Source organism: Festucalex cinctus, chromosome 3 (assembly GCF_051991245.1).
Source record: "Festucalex cinctus isolate MCC-2025b chromosome 3, RoL_Fcin_1.0, whole genome shotgun sequence".
Lineage (NCBI taxonomy): Eukaryota > Metazoa > Chordata > Actinopteri > Syngnathiformes > Syngnathidae > Festucalex > Festucalex cinctus.
The window spans coordinates 7960189-7985897 of record NC_135413.1 but is presented as its reverse complement, the minus strand read 5'-3'; the positions used below and the strand labels follow the sequence as shown (position 1 = coordinate 7985897).

General features: G+C 42.9%; 1 protein-coding gene across 1 annotated transcript in view; it reads right to left on the bottom strand.

Moving 5' to 3' along the window:
- Positions 1 to 25709, bottom strand: part of lonp2 (lon peptidase 2, peroxisomal) — a 57924-nt gene that overhangs the window by 16568 nt on the left and 15647 nt on the right. The window contains exons 5-11 of the mRNA XM_077515639.1: positions 24709 to 24831; positions 24478 to 24641; positions 19786 to 19880; positions 14633 to 14751; positions 14417 to 14556; positions 3327 to 3468; positions 1420 to 1570 (exon numbers count right to left, since the gene is read on the bottom strand). Of these exons, the coding sequence (XP_077371765.1) occupies positions 1420 to 1570; positions 3327 to 3468; positions 14417 to 14556; positions 14633 to 14751; positions 19786 to 19880; positions 24478 to 24641; positions 24709 to 24831 (934 nt within the window). The remainder of the gene's footprint in view (positions 1 to 1419; positions 1571 to 3326; positions 3469 to 14416; positions 14557 to 14632; positions 14752 to 19785; positions 19881 to 24477; positions 24642 to 24708; positions 24832 to 25709) is intronic.

Sequence of the window (25709 nt, the reverse complement as noted above, 5' to 3'; positions counted from 1 at the left end):
GAGAGAGAGAGAGAGAGAGGGAGAGAAGTCGCTCTCTGAGAGAGAGAGAGAGAGAGAGAGAGAGAGAGAGAGAGAGAGAGAGAGAGAGAGAGAGAGAGAGAGAGAGAGAGAGAGAGAGAGAAGCGGACATTCCGCAATGGTGGTTTAGGACAGTGCTTCTCAATTATTTTCTGTCATGCCCCCACAGGAAGAAGAAAACATCCCCCCGCCCCCGGGCGACTATAAATAGTATAATTTCTATAAAATTGTTATAAGCACACCTCTGCACAACACTGTATCCGTATTAACGTATAAGAAAAACAAAAAAAAACAAAAAATAATGGACCAACTTACAACAAAGAATAGCGTTATTAACTGTAACAGAAAAGTGCATCTGAAATTCAAAAATAAAATTAAATCCTTAATTAAACTATAAACATTTTTGGACTGACCATGTCAAACCATATGATACGGAAAAATAAAATTACATAAAATCAATAAATAATAATGCATTCAAACTGATCACCAACATTAACTCAGGAGCACAATATAAAAAAAACAAAAAAAACCAACAACTTTAACCTGCAAAACAAAAATATATAAAATAATTTGTGCTGATTTTTTTTGCTGTGTGCAAAGCGCGCATGCTCAGTGCAAACAAAACCCCTACACCACCGAGCGGAATGCTCCCTGCGCACACTCTGCCAATAATGAGAGCGCCACTGCCCCCTAATATAGTGGAGGTGCAATTGCACTTTATTCTAGGACAGTAAAAAAAAAAAAAGAAAATAAAAAAGCATGTTCCCCGAGGTCCAACGCGCCCCCCTTGATGGAGCCTCACGCCCCACTGGGGGGGGCCCGCCCCACTATTTGAGAAGCACTGGCTTAGGACAACGTAACCCGGGCTGATTGGCAATGGTGGGGAGGCATTTTACGATCATTTTTACGTGCCATTTGCATACTGTACGCCCACGCCAACCTCTGAAAATATATTTTTAGAAAAACGATCGCACCAATAATTTGTACTTTATAAATGAATGACGTCCTCTCTATTCTGTACAGCTTAATGGTGCTATAAACGCTTACTCTCGGTACAATCTCGCTTTCTGATAATGTCATCTTTCGCAACTGTTACTATAACAACCATGTTCTTGGCGCAAATCCATTGCCATGTGTGGTAAACCAGGTGCAAATTTGCTCCAAGCTGTCAGTTTTGTGGGCGTGTGGTAAACCAGGTGCAAATTTGCTCCAAGCTGTCAGTTTTGTGGGCGTGTTTGCACCGGTATATGATTCGAGCAATGTCCTTCGTGAAGAGGTGGGTAATTGGGCGCAGACTGCGGGTGCAATATTTCGCGCTATTACCGGACACAGCGCACTCTTAGTGAAGATACCCCTTTGTGTGACGATAGTTCTGCTCTCTCTACCAAGACCTAAACTCACCAGGCACCTGCAGCACCTCCATTCTGTCCAGCAGAGCAGGGGGGATACTTGCAGTGGTGTTGGCCGTGGCGATGAAGAGCACTTGAGAGAGATCAAAAGCCACATTGAGATAGTGGTCTGTGAAGCTGTGGTTCTGCTCTGGGTCGAGCACCTAAGAAGAGAGCAACGTTTAGCGTCAGCTTACGTTTGCAAAGGAAATCAAGCATTGCTGACTAAGCCTTTCAAGAAAAGATTAATCATTCTGTGTGATCTTAAATTTGTTGTCTGGAGAGACTTTTGCATGCTTAAAAGCATGCTACAATGACAATGAGCTGGGCTCTTCCGTCTCCCGTCGTTTCCTGTCGTTAATGATGGTCACCTTTCAGCAATGACGCAAAGCCTCAAATTAATACATGGCCTGAGCAACACCTGAAGAACATTCACATCCATCGATTGGGGTGAGTGACTGTCCCTTGCATTCTGTGTATTCTTGGGAGGCGTCACGTCATACACTAAAAGCATTCGCCGAATATGTGAAAGCACAATGCGAAAGGTGGGCGTCGTCAACGAGGGGAAGCGAATGGAGACGCAAGGGCCCGGCTCCGCTAATAATACTCATTGCTCAGTCAGAGAGAAGAGAAAAGGGCCGTGTCAAGTAATTCACGCACATACCAGGTTAATCAGGGATCATGAAATGTTTTAGCCAGAGGTGTCTTAATGGTATAAAAATCGCGTAGCCAAATTTGAATGTAGTTAGCTATAATGTCATCACTTGTTTATGAGGTGACAGTGCTGCCGGTTTCGCCGCTATCTTTCTACATGTGCCGCTCATGCACGCATGCACACGGTAGCCCAAATAACACAAAACATAACACTTGAAGGAAGTGTCCAGTGTCTGCCAGAATTTTCTGGCCGTATTGTGCAGTCAAACGAGTTTTGCCTTGCTTTTCTCATGACCTCCGAGTTGTTCTGTATGATTTTTTTTTTCTTGGTCTTTCATTCTTGCTTTCAAATTCCCACTGTTCCTGCTGACAGTCATTTGTTAATTATATTCCGAACAGAGAATATTGGCATCTGAAAACGCTGTGCTATCTCCGTCTCGCCTTCTCCTGATTTGTGGGCATCAATTATTTTCAGTTTCTGGTCAGACGACCAAAGATGGTAATACTTGTTATAAACTCTGCACGGTGCCCAAACGTTTGCAGATGCCATTATTTTGTTTTGCTATTTTGAATGTGTAAATGATGTTAAAAGTTGTTGTTTTTTTGAGTGACTCATGTTATGTCATGTCTCATCTGTTATTTGAAGGCTTTTGGAGATTTTTACATCTTTCCTTGGCTTCTTATACACATTAATACACATTTTTACCTGGAGTGCCCAACGATCAATCGCTACTGTAATGTTGCAGTGGCTTACAACAATAAAAAAAGTAGCTTTTAGTATAAAATGTGTTTTCGAAATTAAGCCTCTGCCATACTTTTTAAAAAGTCTGTTCACGTCCTTCATTTTTTATTTTTTTTCGACATGGGAGGGGGGTAATTCAAAGGTGTTTTATGCAACGCAATATAGTTTTGGTGCCGAAACTAATACAATATTTATGTTTGCATCCATTCTAAGATAGCAACAGAAGTGCTAACTCGTGAATGCTCACTCGTATGTCCCCAGCGGCAGATGTCGACAATATGTCACTGGCTTGACAAACGACTTTGTTATACTGTAACCAATCATGTGGGTCAAGGCGGAATGGACAATTGTGGGATTAACAATATGCAATTTGCATGTGGACATGTTTTTGCATACAGACATTTATGTTTGGTAGCCAAATTGGCCACATGGGAAACATTTACCTCGCTGCTCCTGTCACTGGCGAGGTGCCAAACTGGGAACACACAAGTTCACTTGTCATGTGGTGAAGGAAAACAGCTTACCTCTAGCAGTGCAGCTGCAGGGTCTCCTTGCAGGCTCTTTCCCAGTTTGTCCACTTCATCCAAGAGGAAAACTGGATTATTGACGCCCACCGTCTTCAAACCGTTAATGATGCGGCCCGGCATGCTGCCTACATAAGTACGTCTGAAGACAGAGTAAATATTAGATGTTATTGTTATTATTATTAAAGAACCATAAAGACAGGGCTTTGAGTGCGAGCCATTGAAGTTGCTTCTTTCTTTCTGGATAAATTACACTGGTCAACACACATTTTGGTGGTAAGAAAGTTTCAACAGTTTTTACGGTTCTGTGCCCTGTTGAAATGTTTAAATCTGGGCTTAAGACTTATTTTTACATTCTTACATTTGGCTGAATTATGTCACTGAATTATGTCACTTTACAAAGCACATCCGTATTGAACTTGATAAAGTAAAACCTTTCAACGTTGTGCAACGGAGTCACTGTAACACAATTAGCAGTAATAAGTTAAATAATGATATACGATATTTGTGGGGACAGGGGTCAAGTTGTATTTTACAGTTTTAAAAATGTGCAGAATTTCACAAGTTAAAAATTCTGGAGAAAGTGCTACACATGCAACTAAGCACTTTCTTGGACGAAAGTAACATTTTGGAGGTTTTCCAGTCAGGTTTTAAGAAAATGCATACACAGAGGCAGCCCTGCTATGAGTTTTTAATGACATCCTCCTGGCAAATGACACTGGAGACTATGTATGTCTCATACTGTTAGATCTGACTGCAGCGTTTGATACAGTGGACCACAGTATTCTGTTGGCTCGTTTACAGCACCAGGTGGGCATTGGTGGTAGTGCTCTTGAGTGGTTTTGATCCTATTTGGCCGACAGAACATTCTGTGTTCGCGTTGGGTGCTCCTGGTCCCGCACTGCCCCACTGTCATATGGTGTTCCACAAGGTTCTGTTTTGGGGCTCCTACTGTTCTCGTTATATTTATTGCCCTTGGGCTCCATCCTAAGAAAACATGGGATCTCTTTTCACTGCTATGCGGATGACAGTCAGATCTATGTCCCAATTAGTAAAAATGACGTTTTCTCATTGAGGCCTCTTTTGTCCTGTCTGGAGGAAATCAAAGCCTGGATGGCTTTAAATTTCTTGAACTTCAATAAGAAGAAAACAGAAGTTATGGTCTTTGGTCCCAGTGGCTCTTTTCTTCTCATCCTGCCGACTTGGGTCCTCTGGCACACTATCTAAAGCCAACAGCCTCAAACCTGGGTGTCAAGATGGACAGTGACTTTAAACTGGACCGGCAAATTGCCGCTCTTGTCAAATCCAGCTTTTTCATCTTAGGCAGCTGGCTAAGGTCAAAAATCTCTTATCTCAGCAGCACTTAGAAACACATGCCTTTGTTACATCTCGGCTGGATTACTGTAATGCATTTTACTTTGGAATCAGCCAGTCCTCCCTCAAACGTCTCCAGCCTGTCCAAAATGCTGCTGCCCGTCTCCTTACTGGTGCCCGTAAGAGGGAGCACATAACCCCTATCCTGGCCTCTCTTCACTATTCAATATTCAAAATTCTTCTATTTGTTTTCAAATCTCTAAATGGTCTTGCACCACCTTATCTCGCTGAGCTCTTGCACCCCTACGCATCTGCCCGGTACCTCAGGTCAGAAGACCAGACTCAATTGGAGGTACCGAGGGCTAAGCGGAGGCTTAGGAGGAGATCGAGCCTTTGCTGTTCCCGGTCCCTCCCTTTGGAACGACCTTCCACTAAATATTAGGCAATCCCCCTCTTTATCCTGTCTTAAAACACATCTGTATTCTTTGGCTTTTGGAGCACCATGACACTTGTTTTTGGTGTGTTGTGGTGTGTATGAATTTGATGTTTATTCTACTTATTTATCTATGCAATTATTTATTTCTTTATTTACTCACCTACTCCTTGTTAATTTACTGATGTAAAATTTATTTACTTGTAAAAAAAAAAAAAAAAAAAAAAACTTGTATACGCACTTCAAAATGTTTGCTTTGTTCTTGTTTTGTTATCATATTCTTTACTGCACAACCGATTTATGTTTCATGGACAGCACTTTGTTTACAACAATGCCTGTTCTTAAAGTGCATTATAAATTGTCACGCCGCCACCAGAGTGGCGGTTCATGCTTTTGTTTTCAAAGTCAGGTTCCCGTTTTATTTTGAAAGTATTAACTCTCCTCTCACCCCAGGTCACTTACCCTTCCTGCAGCTCACTGATTACCGGTCCACGCCCATGATCACCACCACCTGTTCCCAATCAACCCGGACATAAAAGCCACCTGCATTCTCCCCTCCGTTGCCGAAGTGTCACATCTCAGTGCATGGAAGCGTCCTCACAGTCCTTGTTCCACAGTCCTCGTTCGATGTCTAGCCTTGCTTTGTCTTGCGCCCTTAGTTTGCCCCTTGTTTTCCTCCCTAGCGGAGCGCCTTTAGTTGTCCCTGTTTTTGAGTGCCCTTGTTTTATCTCCAGTTTGGAGCTTTTTCTGTTCTGCCTTTTTTCCCTCCTTGAGAGGTGTTTTTTGTTCAATTGGATTAAAGTTGCAGCCTTGTTGGCCAACTTACACTCTGCGTCTGAGTCCTACCTTCTCGCTCCGTGTCAGTACACTTCGGCCAGCATGGACCCAGCGGAGAAGTTGGAGGCTGCACTTCGACGACAGGCCGTCCGCCTGTCGCAGACGGAGGAGGTCCAGCAGGCGATGGCCACCCGCATGGGAGAGCTCGTTGGACAGGTGCAGGAGCTAATGAGCCACCTGCGACCCTCCACGCCGGCCATCACGAATCCAGAGACAGCAGAACCACCGATCCCGACTCCAGCCTTGACCGGGGCTGGTTTGAGACTGGCTCCCCCGGAGCGATACTCGGGAGACCAGGGACAATGTCAGGCATTCCTAACCGAATGCGACTTACATTTTGAACTTTCGCCACAGGCTTTCCCCACTGACCGTTCCCGTGTGGCCTTCATGATTTCACATCTGACCGGAAGAGCCAGAGACTGGGCCACCACGGAATGGGCAAGGCACTCCCCGACTTGCTCAACCGCAGCCGGGTTTAGCAGGGCACTTCGTCTCGTGTTCGATCCAACTAACATGGATCGGGAAAAGACTCGAGAGCTTAGTAACCTCAGACAGGGCAGAGAATCGGTGAATGACTACGCAATCCGATTCCGATCTCTAGCGGCCAGGAGTGGCTGGAATGACACAGCTCTTTTTGACCACTTTTTAAAGGGGCTTTCCACAACTATGCAAGAACTCCTATTGCCCGTAGACTTACCTGGCGGTCTGGACTCATTGATCTCATTGGCCATTCGCACCGATCATCGACGGCGAGATCTTTTGCAGACCAGCAGACATCAACGAGGACACTGTTCCGGATTCTTCCGGCATCCGGAAGCAAGAGGCCCTCCGCGAGGTGTCCTTCCCCAGTCACCCACCGCGGGAAGGCCCAGCGAGAGTGACGAGGAGCCGATGCAGCTGGACCGCGCCCGATTGTCTCACCACGAACGCCAGCGACGTCGTCAAGAGGGGCGATGCTACTACTGTGGAGAACAAGGCCATCTGGTGGTAGCTTGTCCCACCAAGAGAGGCTCTCCGGTGAGTACCGCGACTCACCAGCAAGGCAAAAACCGAAAACTCACGCAAGTCACGATTTCCTGCAATACCACTCCCACAGACCTACTAGCTCTCATTGACTCTGGAGCGGACGAGAGCCTCATGGATTGGGGGCTGGTGAAGAAATTGCAGGCCGGCACGGAACCACTTACTACCCACATGAGGGCCAGGGCGCTCAATGGCAAAGATCTATTCCTCATCACGCACGTCACAGAACCACTCGAGATCCACATTGGGCAGGACAGAGAACTCCTTCGCTTCCATGTCTTCCGGTCCCCATCACACACACTGGTCCTGGGTCATCCCTGGTTGCAGTTGCACAACCCCCGCATCGACTGGCGATCGGGGCGAGTCCTGGACTGGGGAGATGATTGTGACCACCATGGGGTGGAGCGGCCAGCGGCAGAGACACCTCCCGCTGCCATCCGACAGGTGTCTCTCGTGAATGACCAGGAGTACCCGGACCTGAACACCGTTCCCTCCTGCTATCATCCGCTCAGGGAGGTGTTCAGCAAGACCAAGGCCATGTCACTTCCCCCACATCGATCCTATGACTGTGCGATCGAGTTGATTCCTGGATCTACCATCCCCAAGGGGAGATTGTACTCGGTGTCGGGTCCCGAACGCAAGGCCCTAAACGAGTACATAGACACTTCCTTGAAAGCAGGACTTATCCGGCCATCGTCATCGCCAGCTGGAGCCGGATTTTTCTTTGTGGGCAAGAAGGATGGCTCATTACGCCCTTGCATTGACTACAGTCCTCTGAATGAAATCACAGTCAAGAATCGTTATCCCCTGCCTTTGATGTCTTCAGTATTCGACCAGCTCCAGCAAGCCAAGATATTTACCAAACTGGATCTCCGCAACGCTTATCACCTTGTCCGTATTCGTGCAGGGGATGAGTGGAAGACTGGCTTCAATACTCCCCGAGGCCACTACGAATACTTAGTAATGCCTTTTGGACTCACTAATGCACCAGCGGTTTTCCAGGCCATGATTAATGATGTACTCAAGGACTTCCTCGACCAGTTCGTGTATGTGTATCTGGACGACATATTGATCTACTCACCGGATTTGAAAACCCACCAGCACCATGTCACCCAGGTCCTGAAACGCTTGCTAGAAAACAAGCTCTTTGTAAAGGCTGAAAAGAGCCTTTTTCATGCGGACACCGTCTCGTTTCTGGGATTCATCGTATCTCCGGGCAGAGTCGAGATGGAGCTGGAGAAGGTCAGCGCGGTCCGGGACTGGCCCACACCGGAATCCAGAAAAAAGGTGCAACAATTCCTAGGCTTCGCCAACTTTTACCGTCGCTTCATCCGCAACTTCAGCTCCATCGCTGCTCCACTCCATGCCTTGACCTCGCCACAGCAACGCTTCACCTGGACCCCGGAAGCCAACACTGCCTTCAAGGAACTCAAGAAAAGATTCACAGAGGCCCCGATACTCAGAGTTCCTGATCCTACCCGCCAGTTCGTGGTCGAGGTGGATGCCTCCAATCTGGGTATCGGGGCCGTCCTATCCCAAAGGAGCCAGGAGGATGGGAAGGTGCACCCCTGTGCATTTTTGTCCAGAAAGCTCTCCAAGGCTGAGCGCAATTACAGCGTGGGAGACCGAGAATTGCTGGCTGTCAAGGTCGCCTTGGAAGAATGGAGGCACTGGCTGGAGGGCGCGGAACACCCCTTCATCATCTGGACAGACCACCGCAACCTGGAATACCTACGTCACGCCAAAAGACTGAACCCACGACAGGCCAGATGGTCATTGTTTTTTAACAGGTTTTCGTTTTCTCTAACTTACAGACCCGGAAGCAAGAACGTCAAAGCAGATGCTCTGTCCCGAATCCATGACCCGGAAACCACAACAGCCGAACCTGAACCCATCCTGCCTAGGGACTGCATTGTCGGAACCATGTCCTGGCAGGTTGAAGAGGATGTCAAGGAGGCTCTCCAAGACACGATCGCTCCAAAGGAGTGTCCACCACGACGGCTCTACGTCCCGGAGGGTCTACGAGCGCAGGTGATCAATTGGGCACACACCTCTCGTCTTTCTTGCCACCCAGGTACTCGCAGGACCCTATACGTCGTCGCCCGGAGATTTTGGTGGCCTTCAATGGAGACCTCGGTACGTGATTATGTCAAGGCCTGCCCAGTCTGCGCCCGGAATAAATCATCAAATCAACCCCGGATGGGTCTCCTCCAACCACTGCCGATCCCCTCAAGGCCCTGGGCGGAGATTTCTATGGACTTTGTGACTGGACTTCCCACTTCGCATGGTAAAACCACAATACTCACTGTCGTCGACCGCTTTTCTAAGATGGCCCGCTTTATCCCATTACCTAAGCTTCCCTCAGCCAAAAGAACCGCCGAAGTCATGATCGACCAGGTGTTCAGGATCCATGGATTCCCGCGGCACATAGTGTCGGACCGCGGTCCCCAGTTTGTTTCTCGTTTTTGGAGGGAGTTCTGCAGAGCCATAGGGGCTAAGGCGAACTTGACCTCAGGCTACCACCCAGAGGCCAATGGACAGGCCGAGAGGCTCAACCAACAGCTGGAGACCGGACTACGATGCTTGGTCTCCCAAAATCCGTCCTCCTGGAGCAAGAACTTGGTCTGGGTTGAACTGGCGCATAACTCCTTACCCACCTCTGCCACAGGAATCACGCCGTTCAAATGTGTTCACGGATACGATCCACCGTACTTCGCGGACCTGGAGGAGGAAGCCTCAGTCCCCTCGGTCCTCGCCATGATCCGCCGATGTCGCCGAATCTGGTCAGCAGCTCGACTGGCACTTCAACGTCAAGGCGACAGGGTGAAAAGAGCTGCTGACCGGAGGAGGAGGGTCGCGCCACAGTACCAGCCAGGGCAGAAGGTATGGCTTTCAACAAAAAATCTTCATCTCAAAGTTCCCTGTCCAAAGTTGGCCCCGAGATTCGTGGGGCCATTCCCAGTTGCAAAGACTATAGGCCCTGCCGCCGTGCGTCTTCGCCTGCCTCGTTCCCTCCGCACCCACCCTACCTTCCACGTGAGCCAGGTCAAGCCAGTCCAGGACAGTTCCCTGGTCCCGCCCGAGCCCGCACCGCCCCCTCCGGAGATGGTGGAGGGGGGCCCGGTCTATAAAGTAAGAAAGTTGTTGGACGTCAGAAAGCGGGGCCGGGGACACCAATACCTGGTGGATTGGGAGGGTTACGGGCCAGAAGAGAGGCAGTGGGTGCCCGCCCGGTTCATCGTGGACCCCTCCCTCATCGACGATTTCTATGAAGAGCACCCTGACATTCCTGGGCCGTCGAGAGCCGGCCGTTGAGGGGGGGGTACTGTCACGCCGCCACCAGAGTGGCGGTTCATGCTTTTGTTTTCAAAGTCAGGTTCCCGTTTTATTTTGAAAGTATTAACTCTCCTCTCACCCCAGGTCACTTACCCTTCCTGCAGCTCACTGATTACCGGTCCACGCCCATGATCACCACCACCTGTTCCCAATCAACCCGGACATAAAAGCCACCTGCATTCTCCCCTCCGTTGCCGAAGTGTCACATCTCAGTGCATGGAAGCGTCCTCACAGTCCTTGTTCCACAGTCCTCGTTCGATGTCTAGCCTTGCTTTGTCTTGCGCCCTTAGTTTGCCCCTTGTTTTCCTCCCTAGCGGAGCGCCTTTAGTTGTCCCTGTTTTTGAGTGCCCTTGTTTTATCTCCAGTTTGGAGCTTTTTCTGTTCTGCCTTTTTTCCCTCCTTGAGAGGTGTTTTTTGTTCAATTGGATTAAAGTTGCAGCCTTGTTGGCCAACTTACACTCTGCGTCTGAGTCCTACCTTCTCGCTCCGTGTCATAAATAAAGTTGAGTTAAAAATTAGTTATCTCTTAATATGGAAAGAAAAATGCACTGAGCTGTCACAATTGTCTTACAAACGCAAACAGACAAATCAGTCACACATTTTAATTTGCAGTCCAGTTCATATTACAGTTCACAGTACTGTTCTTCCAGTATGTGTTTTGACCTCAGTGTGATTATTCTGAAGAAACAGCAAGCACAAGAGCAATCAAAATGTAACCCCAGGCCACTTGGTAATGACAAATCCAGCCACAAATAATACTTTCCGGTCTTGTCTTGTCAACATACTGTACTGTTGCCGCATTCCACATTTTTTCTTGTAAAGTGTAAGAAGAATCACTTTATGATCATAATGGGTCAATTTTGATGAACAAGACAAGAACAAGTAGCTGAAGGACATGGAAGACAGATACATGACAAAATTTATTTTTGGTAAAGAGAATAAATCTGGCTCTTTTTTTAACAACTTCAAACCACAACAAGACATGTGGAAAATATTATTTTCACAGTCTACTTTTGACTGATTTCAGACTGTGAAATGTGAATTGTACCTGTGAATGTAAGTGGGCTATGAAAGTCCAAATTACACATGAGCTTTACTGTAATGGACTTTTTATAAACTATCATATCAACATTCACACGAAGCTCAATAACGCCATATCATATCCATGCCATGTCCATCTTTTGGCATATATTTGGGATGAGAATATGAGTGGAGTACAAGTACTTTTGATCAATGTTCATTACATCAAGATCATCATGTTGAGTATGCATGCCTTAATGAATGTGACAAACTCATATGATGCTCCAGTCTTCCAAATGAGAAAAACATTTTTTCAAGGTTTTGACAGAAAAATCTTCCACCTTCAGACACATCCATATTTATTCAGAAACAACACCATTAGTGTAATACACATGAGACTACTGAGTACTTAAGAGCAAAATGCATTTGCTAGCTGACAATTAAGTTTGTGAATTTTCCAAATCTGGACCCAAATCTGTGAAAATGTATTTAAAATGACCAAACAGACAAATTTGCAACTTATCCAATATAAGATACTTCATAGAACATATATTACACAATATATGATGAAAAAAATGGGACTCTCTAACTCCGACATTTGTCTCCAGTGCTCACAAAACACTGCCGATACTTATCTTCATGCTTTATGGTCATGTACTCCAGTGATGCATTTCTGGACTAAAATCTTGGAAAAGCTCGCTGATATATTAAACTGTAGGCTGCCGGGTTGGGTGAGGCCCCGCTGGTCGCTCCTCTTACTCACTTCACTAGTTTTGCACTATACACTTTGTAAATATACACATAGGGCACACAACACATTTCTTGGTGGGGTGGGGAAGGGTGGAAACACCGTCTTCACCCTTCAACTCCCCTCCAATTTTAATGCACTTCATGTCCAAGGGGAGGGGTGAGTTGGGGCGGGGAGCCATCAGAGGGGATGGACTGCAGTGCCTGGCAGGGCTGTGGTCCCCCCCATCTGTGTCCCTGCCCCACCACTTCGTCCCTCCATTTCCTTTTTTAATACACCACACATATACATATTCATTTTTGGGTGGGGTGCGGGGGGGGTCGTGGGGGGATGGGGCCTGGGGACCGGTGGGGCGCTGTGGGGGCCCGCTGGGCCTCGTTCTGCGGCCTTGGGCCGGGGCTGGGGCGGGGGTGTTCCGGGCGTCTGGGTCGGCTCGCCGACAGGTGTCCGCTCGGGTGGCTTGGGGGTGGCCTTGGTGCTGCCGCGGCCTGGGGATTTCGGGGGGGGCGGTGCTCGCTTTGCTGGACCGCGGTTGACGGCTTCTTTCTTTGGTGGTGGTCCTTATGCATGCCAGATCCGTCGCACCAGCATCTACTGAAAAGTAGCCTCTCCCTCCCACAGCCCCTTGAATCAGTGGGTGCTGGGTCTGTGGATCTCACTTTGCTTTATCTATCCTTCCCTCCTTCCTCTCTTTAGTTTTTCCTCTGGTCACTTGAGATCTCAATTTATTGGAAGTTTGAGGTTTCTGGGGTTGGCATAAGACTCTGGTTTTGTAACCACGCAGGAGGGGTTTTGTTGGTGCTGGATTTCACTTTGATGGATTGGATGTACTGGCTTCTATGGATCTCACTCTGCCTTATCGATCCTTCCCTCCTTCCTCTCTTTAGTTTTTCCTCTGGTCTCTTGAGATCTCGCTAAATTTGCTGGAATTTAGAGGCTTCCGGGGTTGGCGTAAGACTTTGATTTTGTAATCATGGGGAAGGCAGGAAGTGTTTGGTCGGTGCTGGATTTCACTTTGATTTATCTTTCTTTTCTCTTTATTTTTTTCTGACCTTTTCTCTGGTCTCCTGACCATTTAAACTTCACGACTCTGGCAAGATTCTGAAGTACCTGGTTAAGGTGAAGGGTAATGGGATATTTATAAGGCTTTAGGTGAATTAATGAGTATAAATTTACACGTATTTGCACGCACACGCACGCGCACGCGCACACGCACGCACGCACGCAAACGCACGCACGCAAACGCACACACGCAAACGCACGCACACACACACACACACACACACACACACACACACAAAAGAGCAATGATGATAAGACGTTGAATCGGTAAGACTACCGAATGAACAATTCTGAGCTCAAAAAAAAAAAAAAAAGTTTGTGAATTTTCAATCTGCTTTGAAAATGTTTTAAAGATGAACATTTAGTTTAAAAATACAACTGTGCATCAAATTGCTGCACAAACAGATGTATTTCTTATTTGTCTCAAAGAACATCCAACACTCAAAAAAGATAATTGTTGAACCAACTTAAGTCTAAAAAGAGAATTGTTGACCAACTTAAACGAATTGCTTCAAGTGGTAACACGCAATTGAATTAGGTTAATCCCCTCCAATTTTAATGCACCTCACATACAGGAGGGACAGGTGAGTCGGGGTGGGGAGCTATCAGTTGTGGCAGACTGCAGTGCTTGGCAGCGTTGTGGTCCCCCATCTGTGTCCCCGCTCCACCACTTCGTCCCCCTATTTTTCTTAATGCACCACACATTCATACACATTCATTTCTTGGGATGCGAGTGGATCAGACTAGGGGAAATCCTTTCCCTCTGCTCCGTCTCACCTAATCACAATTTTAACGAACCACACGCATTGGGTGGGCCCACATTCACGGTGTAAAGGTAGAGTTCGCCAGCTCGCCAACTTGCAAACTCTACCTTTACCTCAGTAACAGGGTTAGGTTTCACTAGGTACGCTAGCGTGCCGACAAGGGGCCTCTTCCCACCGGGCTTGGTGTTCTGGGGTGACGTGTACTGTATACAAGCAATTTAGCAAAGTAAATTTTATTTTTATTTTCCCTTCAAATGCTCCACCAATAATGTGAACATAGGAGTACTCATTGCAGGTGGGCGTCTTCATGTACTGAAAAGAAAACTTTAAAAATTATGTGCAGAGCTGTTATGCCAAACAGGTGTTCTGATTTAAAAGGCTTTGCTTTCAAAGACCAGGCTTGCAGGGAAATCAGTCTCCAGTATGAGTTGAAAACTACTGCTCTGCACAACTCTGCACAGCAAACATTACCATGCCACAGAAACACAATTGCAGTGCCTGTACTGTGTTTATGCTTCAAATGGAGGCTGCGAATAACCGAGGTCCACCCTACCTGTGTCCTCGGATGTCCGACTGGTCACAAACACCCCCAAGAGCGATGCGGTGGAACTCTCTGCCCAAAGTCTTGGCGATGGAGCGCCCCACACTGGTCTTACCCACTCCTGGTGGTCCCACAAAGCACAGGATCGGGCCCTGATGACAAATCGAGTCTTGTCATATTTTATTGTCTAAACAGAGCATAAAGTATCAAGTCATCTCCTAGAGGAACCTTTAATGAAGCTTTTAGCTGTCTCACAGCCAGGTACTCCAGCACTCGCCTCTTTAGCTTGTCCATTGCATAGTGGTCATTATCCAACAATGTCCGGGCAGCTTGGATATTCAAGCAGTCTGTGGAGTTTGTGGGATTGCATCAAATGATGACACAAACATTTTGTGATAAAGTAGAACTGCAAAATATAACTTTTTTGAAATAAATACTTCTTAGATGAAGATATAGAGAGTTTTGCACATTTAGATCAACAATAAAATTCTAGTAATGCAGCCAATTGGCACACTTAATTTTGCCTCAATTACTTCAAACAGGATTAATCAATAATAAGTTCCACACAACTGACCAATGTTTATGTTTGAGTATTTGCAATTATGTTAAACTATGAAAGTGGTTTTATAAACCTGTGACGGGTGTTGCATCATGTATTCAGCAATTAGCAATGTGTTTGATATACATTCTTTCTTTGGTGGAGTAATAAATATATATTTTCACTGATTTAAGGCTTTAGTTTAGGATTAAAAATTGTCTTTAATTTCCTGAATTAACTTTGAAGAAACTACAGTACCGTGACCTGGTTAAGAAAATGGATGGATTGCACCTACAGTAACTGCAGAACTGAATAGAAATTAAGTCTCTGAAAATTAATCAGTCACCAACTTAAAGTAGTTTTTTTTTTTTTTTAATTGCTTGTTTTGACAGAGAATAAGAGCAATTTTGGTTGTACCTTCTCAAAGACGCAACATGCTGTTTATTATCAGGCTATGTGCAAGCCAACGTTAGGGGGAAAAAAAAAAAAGATTGGCTAAGCCAATAAGGCACATACCTGACTCTAGTCGTCTTCATTAATTTCATTTCCAGAGCATGTGTTTGTGCATCTAGCACATGAGGAGCCTTTAACAGAAATTTGGAAGACAGAATATGCAGCCAGCACCCTGCTGCTTGCAAGGTACTCTCTCCAGTCAAATAAGGACATGTTTTTATAGAATTTCACATTAAGTCACATGGAGTTACTTAGGAAAGACTTGAGTTTTGTGACAGATGGAATCAACATACAAAGCCCAATTCCAATGAAGTTAGGATGTTGTGTAAAAGGTCAATAAAAACAGAACACAGTGATCTGCAATTCCTTTTCAGTCGATATTCAAAAAGACATTTAATGTTCAAATTGATGAATGTTATTCGGGGGCAACTTCAGCAGGGAAGCCCAAGACTTCCCTCTCACCAGCCACTTCAACCAGCTCCTCAGGTGGGATCTCAAGGCGTTCCCAGGCCAGCTGACAGACAGCCATGACTTGTTTTTTGAAATATTTTCTCATTTTGGATTTGATGCCATTTAACTTACACCAGGCATCCTCAACTCCTGATCCTCAAGAGCCGGAATCCTGCAAGTTTGAGATGTTTCTGTCCTCCAACACAGCCAATTCATATAATCAGCTCATCAGCAAGCTCTGCGGAAGCCTGATAACGCTACTCATCATTAGAATCAGCTGTGTTGGAGGATGGAAACACCTAAAACCTGCAGGACTCTAGCCCTCGAGGACCTGGAGTGTGAAAGCCTGACCTACACACACACACACACACGCACGCCCACGCACGCACCCACGCACACATACACACACACCCACACGCACACAAAAAAACGTGCTGAATTTACTCAATTTTTCAAGTGGTTGCACAACATAAAACTGATCAGAATCCAGATATTTTTCAAGACTACCATATACTGTACTGATATTTTAGATTAAAGATAAATCTAGTTAATATTTTTATTTATTTGATTTAGTTATTTTCTTACTGGTTTTCCTGATGAAAGAAGAGACTTTAATCTTTCTTTTTATAGGTTTCATGTTTTTATAGCAATAGAACACAATATTCTGTGGGCCTTTCAAAATCACTCAAAATCCAATAAACGGGATTGCTTCTGTGAAAATGGCTGGGAGTGAATGAGTTAAAAAATATTTGGCATTTGGTGTGGCCTGTGACAAGTAAGTTTACTGATAACTTATCATGTATGTTATATCTCAAATGCATTTGGACACATAAAGAAAATGAAAATGTTATGATGGTTCAACACGGTATTTTCAGTATTTGTTGGGAATAACGGTGTTTAAATTAACGCCGTTGGGTAACTCCGTTCTTTTTTCACAAACGGACTAATCTAATTATTCTCCCCATATTTGAAACGCCGTTATCGTTATTATACGTGAAATGCGTGGAGTTACAATTTATTTATTAGTTTCAAGGCTCAAAGTATAAGCTTACAAGATGCTGTGCAGTCGTGTGCTCTTTTGCGGAAAACTTGCTCTGAAAATGTCATTTGCGCACAGTTAGAGGCACTGTTGTCTGACCTTGTCACAACAGAAGTGTCTTGACAGCTGCACCATCACCATATTCTGTTAATTAAAAGTGTACAAAAGCATGTTTTTCAAAGATCAAGTGGAAGCTGATAATTTTGTGGAGGAAATGGCGTAGTAATGATTTTGGCCATGATAGCATTAAGCATTGTATATTTCATAAAATGGGCAATTTCTTTTATTGGTTATTTTAGCCTGCAACAATCACAAAAAATGCCTGCGAAATTCTGGAGAGACTGGCCAGGACTGTCTACAAATTACCTACAGATGACAAATCACCATATATCCAGTATTTATTTTATTCTTGTTATTATTCTGATTGCTGTAGTAATTGGCAATGGTAGAACATATGTCACCACTCCAAATTTAATTAATTAATTAATTAAAAATAATAATAATAATAATAATAATAATAATAATTATTATTATTATTATTATATGTCATTATGGAGTGAGGCATTTGTGTGACATAAACATTCCCAAAACAACCTATATAGACTGGAAATAATTAGAATTCCTTGTATATATATATATATATATATATATATATATATATATATAATGCTAATAATAATAATAATAATAATAATATTGTGAAAAATTTAGTAGTAAAAATAGTTACTTTGCCTGGTAACAAGTTGCTTTTATTATGAAGTAATTAAATTACTAACAGTTACGTTTTTCAGCAAGTAATGAGTAACTAACATTACTTTTTTAAAGTAACGTTCCCAACACTGTATTTTTCCCCCCCATGTTATATATAAGGAACACAAGTTACTACTGTACAATACAGTACTTACAAGTGACTCCATATGTGTTGTGTGCATTTTGGGGCGGGGAGACCAGCTTTGGGAGGACCATTGCAATCATTTTTCATCTTCAAGTTTCATCTTTCATAGATCATATTTGATTTTAATTTCATCCCACTTAAAAGAGCATAAAGTGAAAATTTGTGAAGCAGATGGTTCATTTGTGACACATTTAAGTGGCGTGTAAGGTGTCGCATAAAATTGATGACATCGAGGAGTGAGCAAAACATTCAATTATTTCCAATACATTATTACATTGACCTACATTACATGCAAGGCATTGCTGCATTTTAATTACACTCATCCCGACTCACTGTCACTCTGCTCTGGTGGGAGCTCTTTGGCTATTCACATGAGTTTCACCCTAATATTTCGCCCTGCTAAATTTTATGAATTTGATATTTGTTTATTTATTTAGTTATTTATTTAATTATTCATTCATTCACTTGCCTACTTCTTGTTATTAATTTATTGATGTAAATTTTATTCACCTTTATACTTACTTACGTTTTGTTTTGTTTTTATTTTACTTAGCTTACGCTTTATCTTTAGTGCATGACCGATTGAATAAAGTAATGGCTTTAAATAACAAGGTTAAAAATATTTATTGTCATTAAGAAAGGTTTCCTAATTGGAAGGATGATTACTAATTTTATTTATGTTAAAAGGAAAAGTATTATCGCTAAATGTACTTGCAGTTTTTGATGACATATTTTCGGTTTCCGCAGACGTACTTCTGGTTTCTGACGATGCACTCCCGGCTTGTGAGCGTTCGCGATGAAACATCATCCGCCTTCAACGAGCAGTATTGAAATGCAACCCACTGCCGTCAATGTTGAATTATCAGGCAGGAATGCCATAACTTTTGTTTTATTATACTTTTTGTATATGAGTGTGAATATCAATGCTTATTTTCATCGAAATGTTGGTATCACTAATTTGATGCACTTTCGTTTGCAATGGCGTAACAGTGTATGTAGTGATTGACTTATGTTATGGACCCAAATAAAAATCCATAAAGTGAATCCGCAAGAAGTGAACCACAAAGTAGCGAGGGACCATGTTCCAGGCACCACATTCAAAATGAATACATATAAATGAATACATAATAAGATTATCAGTTTGAATATTAAGTAGTGTATTTAATGATGAATATATTCTTTTTTTTATTTTCGTTTTACACAACGTCCCAACTTCATTGGAAGTGAGGGTTGGCCTTCAGCGTCAACACTTTCCAGCCTCAGAAAAATCCATGTGAAATGTTTAAAATATGAGCCACTGATTACCAGGTGTTCTGTAAACATACTCTCCTCCAAACACATTGAAACAGAGAAGGCAATTCCTTCATTTTTGCTGTAGACTGAAAATATTTGGGCTTGACATCAAAAGATGAATATGAGACAAGAGATCAGTTTTTATCCCCAGGTATTTACAGCTGGATCTTATACACAACTCTGTCATTCATTTCCAGAGTTGAGAGGGTTACTTTAAAAATGTATTGTGATACAGCTAAAAGTTACCTGTTAAAAAAATGTAATTAGTAATGTAACTTGATTGCTATTCAGTTTTGCTACAATACATTACGTCTGGTCCATTTGGTCTTCCTCCACTAACTTCCACCAAGACAAAATGTGTGCCTCCAAACTAGTATCTCATTTTAAAATCATACTTTGTTGTGGCACCTGGAATCAATGTTTAGCCACTACTGTATTTCCGCACAGACATTTGTCCAACTTACTTGAAGCTCACTTTGAAAACATGCCCTTGTTGGAGTTGCAAAAGGACAAAAATAAAGTTTCATGGAATTACTGCAAAGTGGAGGTATGGAACTTGGACACAGCAAAACAGTGTATGCGTGTGACTTAAGATAGCTGCCTCCGCTAGCATGCAACTAACAGACACCTGCTCACTTTAAAGCCGTTCTCAGTAGATTTTTTATTTATTTTTTTTTAAAGCAAGCAATGATGACAATTAAAATGTGATTTACCTTTGGTGCTTTTGCTCCATGGAAGTTCTACCATCAAGTCCAAGTAATTTTGAGTGAGGGCATATTCAGGCATAGACTGTGGCATCTTCTTCAATCTACATCAAGATGAAAATTTTAAACATTTTAATTTTTTTTTAATTTAACAAGGACTAATTCAATAATCACATGATCAGGGATTGGACTGAGCAAGCACTACTAATAAAATGTTAATAATTTTAGCAGTTTCAGTCTCAGTGACACATTGTCAAGTCTGTTTCTGCCTTGAAAACATGTCCACTCTTCGGACACATCCATCCATCCATCCATTTTCTTGACCGCTTATTCCTCACAAGGGTCGCGGGGGCTGCTGGCGCCTATCTCAGCTGGCTCCGGGCAGTAGGCGGGGGACACCCTGGACTGGTTGCCAACCAATCGCAGGGCACACAGAGACGAACAACAATCCACACTCACACGCACACCAAGGAACAATTCGGAGCGCCCAATTAACCTGCCATGCATGTCTTTGGAATGTGGGAGGAGACCGGAGTACCCGGAGAAGACCCACGCGGGCACGGGGAGAACATGCAAACTCCACCCAGGAAGGTCCGAGCCTGGACTCGAACCGGAGACCTCAGAACTGGGAAGCGGACGTGCTAACCATTCGACTACCGCTCTTCGGACACATAAACATAAATTTCAAATCAACCTTGATTCAATTAAATTCTTACATTCAAATTTAATTTATTATTAAAAATACTGAGAGCACACCTTCCTACATGATGCAACTGTGGTGTCATTGGCTTTCTTTTCAGTGACTGCTGAGGCCAAAATCAAGGACTTTAAAAGACTGCTGTTTTTTAAACCAGTGATTTTTATGAAAATCTGTGGCTGTTTGAGCATAGGGAATTATGTACAGATTCAATAAAAGGTAGGCCTATTAATATTCTGATCTTCAGCTTTGGCAATATTGTCTTGTTAAAGGCCTAATATTGTCTTTTAAATTTCATACTTTAGAATGCGGGTTTCAAACTGGAAATATGTGGGGCCTGCTGAAGATAGAGTCTGGGCCGCATCAAGTATAAAAGAAAAAAAAAAGGTGGGGGGGGGGTGTCAAGTATTAAAAAAAAGAAAAAGAAAAAAAAAAGTACAAATCATCCAATCTTCTTAATCTTTATTAACAGGTCAGACCTTTAAGGGTTCTTGAGAACGTGAACAAGATTGGTGGCCCCGTCCTCTCTCACATCTCCTTGGTGCTTTGCATACTTGTTAGTATGTCTAGTTGAGCAAAGACGTCTGATTTCTTGAGCACCACAACTTTCTGTGCATGTCGGGTTGCCCCTGTGCTCAATCAAGTAAAAACATTTAGTCTCCTATTTTTCTTCAAACTATCTGTTCTCATCGCCAGCCTTTCTCGTCATAGCAGGTTTTAAAAAAAGACCTGACTCGGACTAAATGACAGGAGAGAAGGCTCAAAGTAAGAGGTCTCGCATCGCCGTTTCCAACTTTCCATGTCAAAATGTGGATTGTGTGAGCCAAATGGACACATTGCTAAGCAAAACTGCAAGCGGGCACAGGGAATAAATACCACTATGGAATTGTGTCATTCAAAGAACAAACAAACAAAACAAAACAAAAACAAAAGACGTGCGCTTTTACAGAGACGCTTTTTACATCACAGGAAAAAATGTACATTGAGTACAGTCAAATGCACTATTGTTGTTGCACCTCATCACAATAAAAATGCCTTGACAACTGGAATGTGTAGAGACTTTTATTTTTTAAGTGCTGCAGGAAGTGGTAAGTGAATATTCGTGTCTTCCAAATGATGCACAGTGCACGACCGCTGTGAAAATTCACTGACACTTCTGTTCTACCATTTGAAAAGATAAGAAAAGTTTAATAATACTCATTAAAATCACCAAGTTAACATACATGGACTCGTTAACAAAGCAAGTAAATGTTGGCGAGACAACACTAAGGCGGCACCGCCATCATCTACATTACTGCACTTGATGCGAGCAGCTGAAAGTTAGTTGTAGAGCTGAACGATTATGGAAAATAATCAAATTTTTCCCCCAAAAAATTGCGATATCATATGTGATTATTTTTTTCAAGGTCCTTTTCAATGAATTTTTTTACCCAACAAAAATGTTATTATGATAAACAATATCAGATCTATTATAGATTAGAGGATCTTAAAAGGAACCCCGGCTGTCATGACAAGTTTGCTCTATATTATTTATTTGGTTGTTACTAACATAACTATGAGATAAATTTTTCATAAATCATTTCCAGTTTAATACATTTTGTAGAAACTTTAGTTAGACGTACACCGCCACTGTTATTTACGTCGCAACATATTCTGTGCTTAGTGACGTATAATGGCGGTGGTTCTCTGCCGAGCAATGTGAACCTCAACGTTGAATCAATGTTGCAAATACTGATGACACCTGACAGTAACATTGAAACAGCATTGTTCTATGGTATGTTGGTATGTCAGTTGATGGTTGGGTTAACATTGTTTTATAGTTGATGGACTAATGTTGACAAATAGTTGATTTATGATTGACTGGGAAATTTAATTGAAAAGTCATTGAATTATGGAAAATATTTGTTTGTGGATGACGAAACTCATTTTTAAAAAGCTCTTTTTTTTTTTTGTACTTTGTCACTCACTCACGCAAGCCAACATAGTCTCTCGGGTGGGGAAGTGAACCCACGCCGCTTGGGGTGTCCAAACTCAACTAAAAACCATTGTGTGTGTGTGTGTGTGTGGGGGGGGTGCGCGTGCGTGTGTGTGTGTGTTCTTGTACATAATACATAGTTAGGACCAAAATACATCTTTATCCAACAGAATGAGGACATTTTTGTGAAGTGAGGACATTTTGGCCGGTCCTCACTTTGCAAGACCTCTTTTTGAAGGTCAAGACTTGGTTTTGGAGTTTCGGTTTGAATTGGGTTATGGTTGGGGTTAGGGTAAGGGTTAGGTTTCGGCAATCATTTTTGATGGTTGCGGTTAGGGTAAGGCTCTAGGAAATGCATTATGTCAATGGATGTCCTCACAAAGATATGTGTACAAGGATGGGTGTGTGTGTTGGGGGGGGGGGGGCGGGGTGTGTGTGTGTGTGTGTGTGTGTGTGTGTGTGTGTGTGTGTGTGTACGTGCAGGTGTTTCTCATTAACTGGAAGACAGCTCAAAGAACAAATTCCACTGCAAACGTCTCGTTTTTAGGATCCATATTCTTTTTTTTTTTTTTTCTTTTTTTTTTTTTCTTTTTTTTTTTCTTTTTTTTTTTTCTTTCTTTTTTTTTTTTTTTTAAGGATCCATATTCAAAGTAAGCCTGTTGCTCTTCTTTAGGGTTTTTAACAGCTGACTAGAATTAATCCCGTTTGTCAGTATTACTTGTATTTCGAACGTTTTGCCTGACACAACCTGTCAAAGTTCCTGGACCGACATTACTTGTAAGGCCGGCCTACTTGGATGTTAGTTGTGTAGCACTTAGTTCAGGCAAACTCAATTATTTTTCCAATCTGTTGTAGCCAACTCACATGTGTGCTGCGTTTGTGTGTGGTATGTATGTGTGAGCATTTGGTAAGGCACTTGAGTTGCTCGGGTTACCTTGCACAGCTGTCAGTTGTAAAGTCATCATGGAAAAGGAAGGCACAGGTGTGCACAGTTAAGCTTTTTGAACAAGGAAGCTACATAGTTGTGTGTGCATTTATGTGACCATTTGAATGAGTGTTGAGCATTTTTGTTGTCTTTTTTTGTAGGAGCTGTTTTTTTTTTTTTTTAGTTTTTTGTTTTTTTTTAGTTTTAGTCATTTAACACCCGCCCTTTTGTTGGTGTTTGTTAAAGCTGTTTTCAACAGACAAATTAAACTGTGAAAACACACCTTCATCGTTGGAAATGTCTTCCAAACCCTTAGAGGTATTTTGGCATTGGAATGACGCTACACCAATCAAAGCGCTAAACTCGCTGAACATTACACAATCGAGTCGAAATTGATTCAATGAACACCAAGACAGATCTGCTTAAATTGCATTATGTGAATTAACTGTGTATGTCGTTTTGTTTGTATAGATTCACTGAAGAGGTAGATGGAGAAGGAGGCATCGGAGTAGTAATAGTGTCACCCAGATAGCGAAAGATGTTAAATTAATGTTGAGAAGGATTTAACATTGATCCAACATCCTTTTTTTTATTTAGGTCACGGTTGAAAATGAAGGAAAACATAACACTGATTCAACGTTGTTCCAATATTAATCCATTATCCAATAATAATTGAAATAACGTGCGGATTTTGTAAGCATTCCAATTCCAGCGTTGAAACATTATTAATCGAGGGTGCAAGAGTGATGATGAATCAGCATCGGGTGTCAATGTTGATTCAACTATATATGATCGACAGCGGAATGTTGAGTCAACATCTTTTCAACATCTGCCTGCTATCTGGGTAGGTAATATGTAATGGAGCTAACTTGGAAGTAACTTATCTGAAATGTCAAATAATGAAATATGCAATTACAGTATAAATTCAAGACTAACTGAATAAAAGTAGGCCTTAGGCTTTAGCAGGGATCACTATAGTAATACAGTGCTTCCAGTGTTCAAAATCTGTTCAAGTGTATTCAATCCAAAGAATTACAGTTTGAGTGGGAACATCGCTGTGTGGGGACGGGGATGATATGAAATTTGCTATAATGACAGAAATACCTTTTGATCTCTTTTAAGCAAACCCGGAGAGCCGCGTCTGGCATGTTAGCCGCATGAACCTTCCTCTCCAGGGATGCTGTATCATCACTGTCGTCTTCGTCATCTTCCTCATTCAGATTGAAATGTCGGCCTGGAAACATACCACCTTTGCGCACAGCTAGCACCTAGGAAGACAGTACACAAGTGGTTTATAATAACATTCTTGACTGCAGATGCTGATATGTGTTTTACCTTCTTTTCCGTGTCAGGCATCATTTTCCTAGTTTTCTGCAGCAGTTTAAGTCCTTCAATCTGTCTGGTCAGCATGGGCAATGTTTTCTTAAAACGCTCCTCCAAGCTAACGGCATCAAGTACCTTTATGACAAAGTTCCATTACAATCATTACTGTGCACCAGTGGCAAGATTTAAATATTGAGGATTATCATAGAACAATGTTGCACTTTATGTCTCCTGCTTGCCCTGTATCTCTCCACTACCACTCCCATCCCCCTGGCCCTACCCAAATGTGCATCTCTTAAACCAATAATTTTCTAATTTCAGTCAGTTTTTTTTAAATCTATAAAAATCTTACAATTAAATGCCAAAACATTTAAGTTCTCCAATAGAACTTAATTGAATTGGCAGCACTGTATTTTATATATTCAATATTCAATATTTATTCATTTGTCATTGTGCAAATAACATGGTTATAAACAACAACGAGCTATCGTTATGAGCAACAAATACAGGCGTAATATATCAATAAAGTGCAGATGTGCATATAGGTCATCATATAGGGCACTGTGGTCATCTATGTTTGTGTATCATTTTCAGATTAACTTAAAGGGATCGTTCGGCTTTTTTAACATGAATCTCAATTTGATCCTCACCTCCCGCGTGTGCGATCAGCACTGACTTACCCCTGACAGCGTTCTGTGACACGCGTTCTGGTTCGGCGTTGGACGAGAGGAAAATAGTCCAGCAAGCTGGCTGGGGTCTCGGAAATAAAGCGTTTTTCTTCTAAAAACTATTTGTTTTCAAAAGCGTGATACATTTCCATCACAATACTCTTTTCTGAATAAATTCAGACGCCATTACCGCCAGCCACTACTTTTCTGTTCGTTCGAATCACTGCGCGGCGCCCTGTAGAGCGCTAACCGACGCACTGCAGCCAGCTAGCTGATACTTCCGCCTGAAGTTGTTTGCCTTTTCGGCGGAAGTATCAGCTAGCTGGCTGCAGTGCGTCGGTTAGC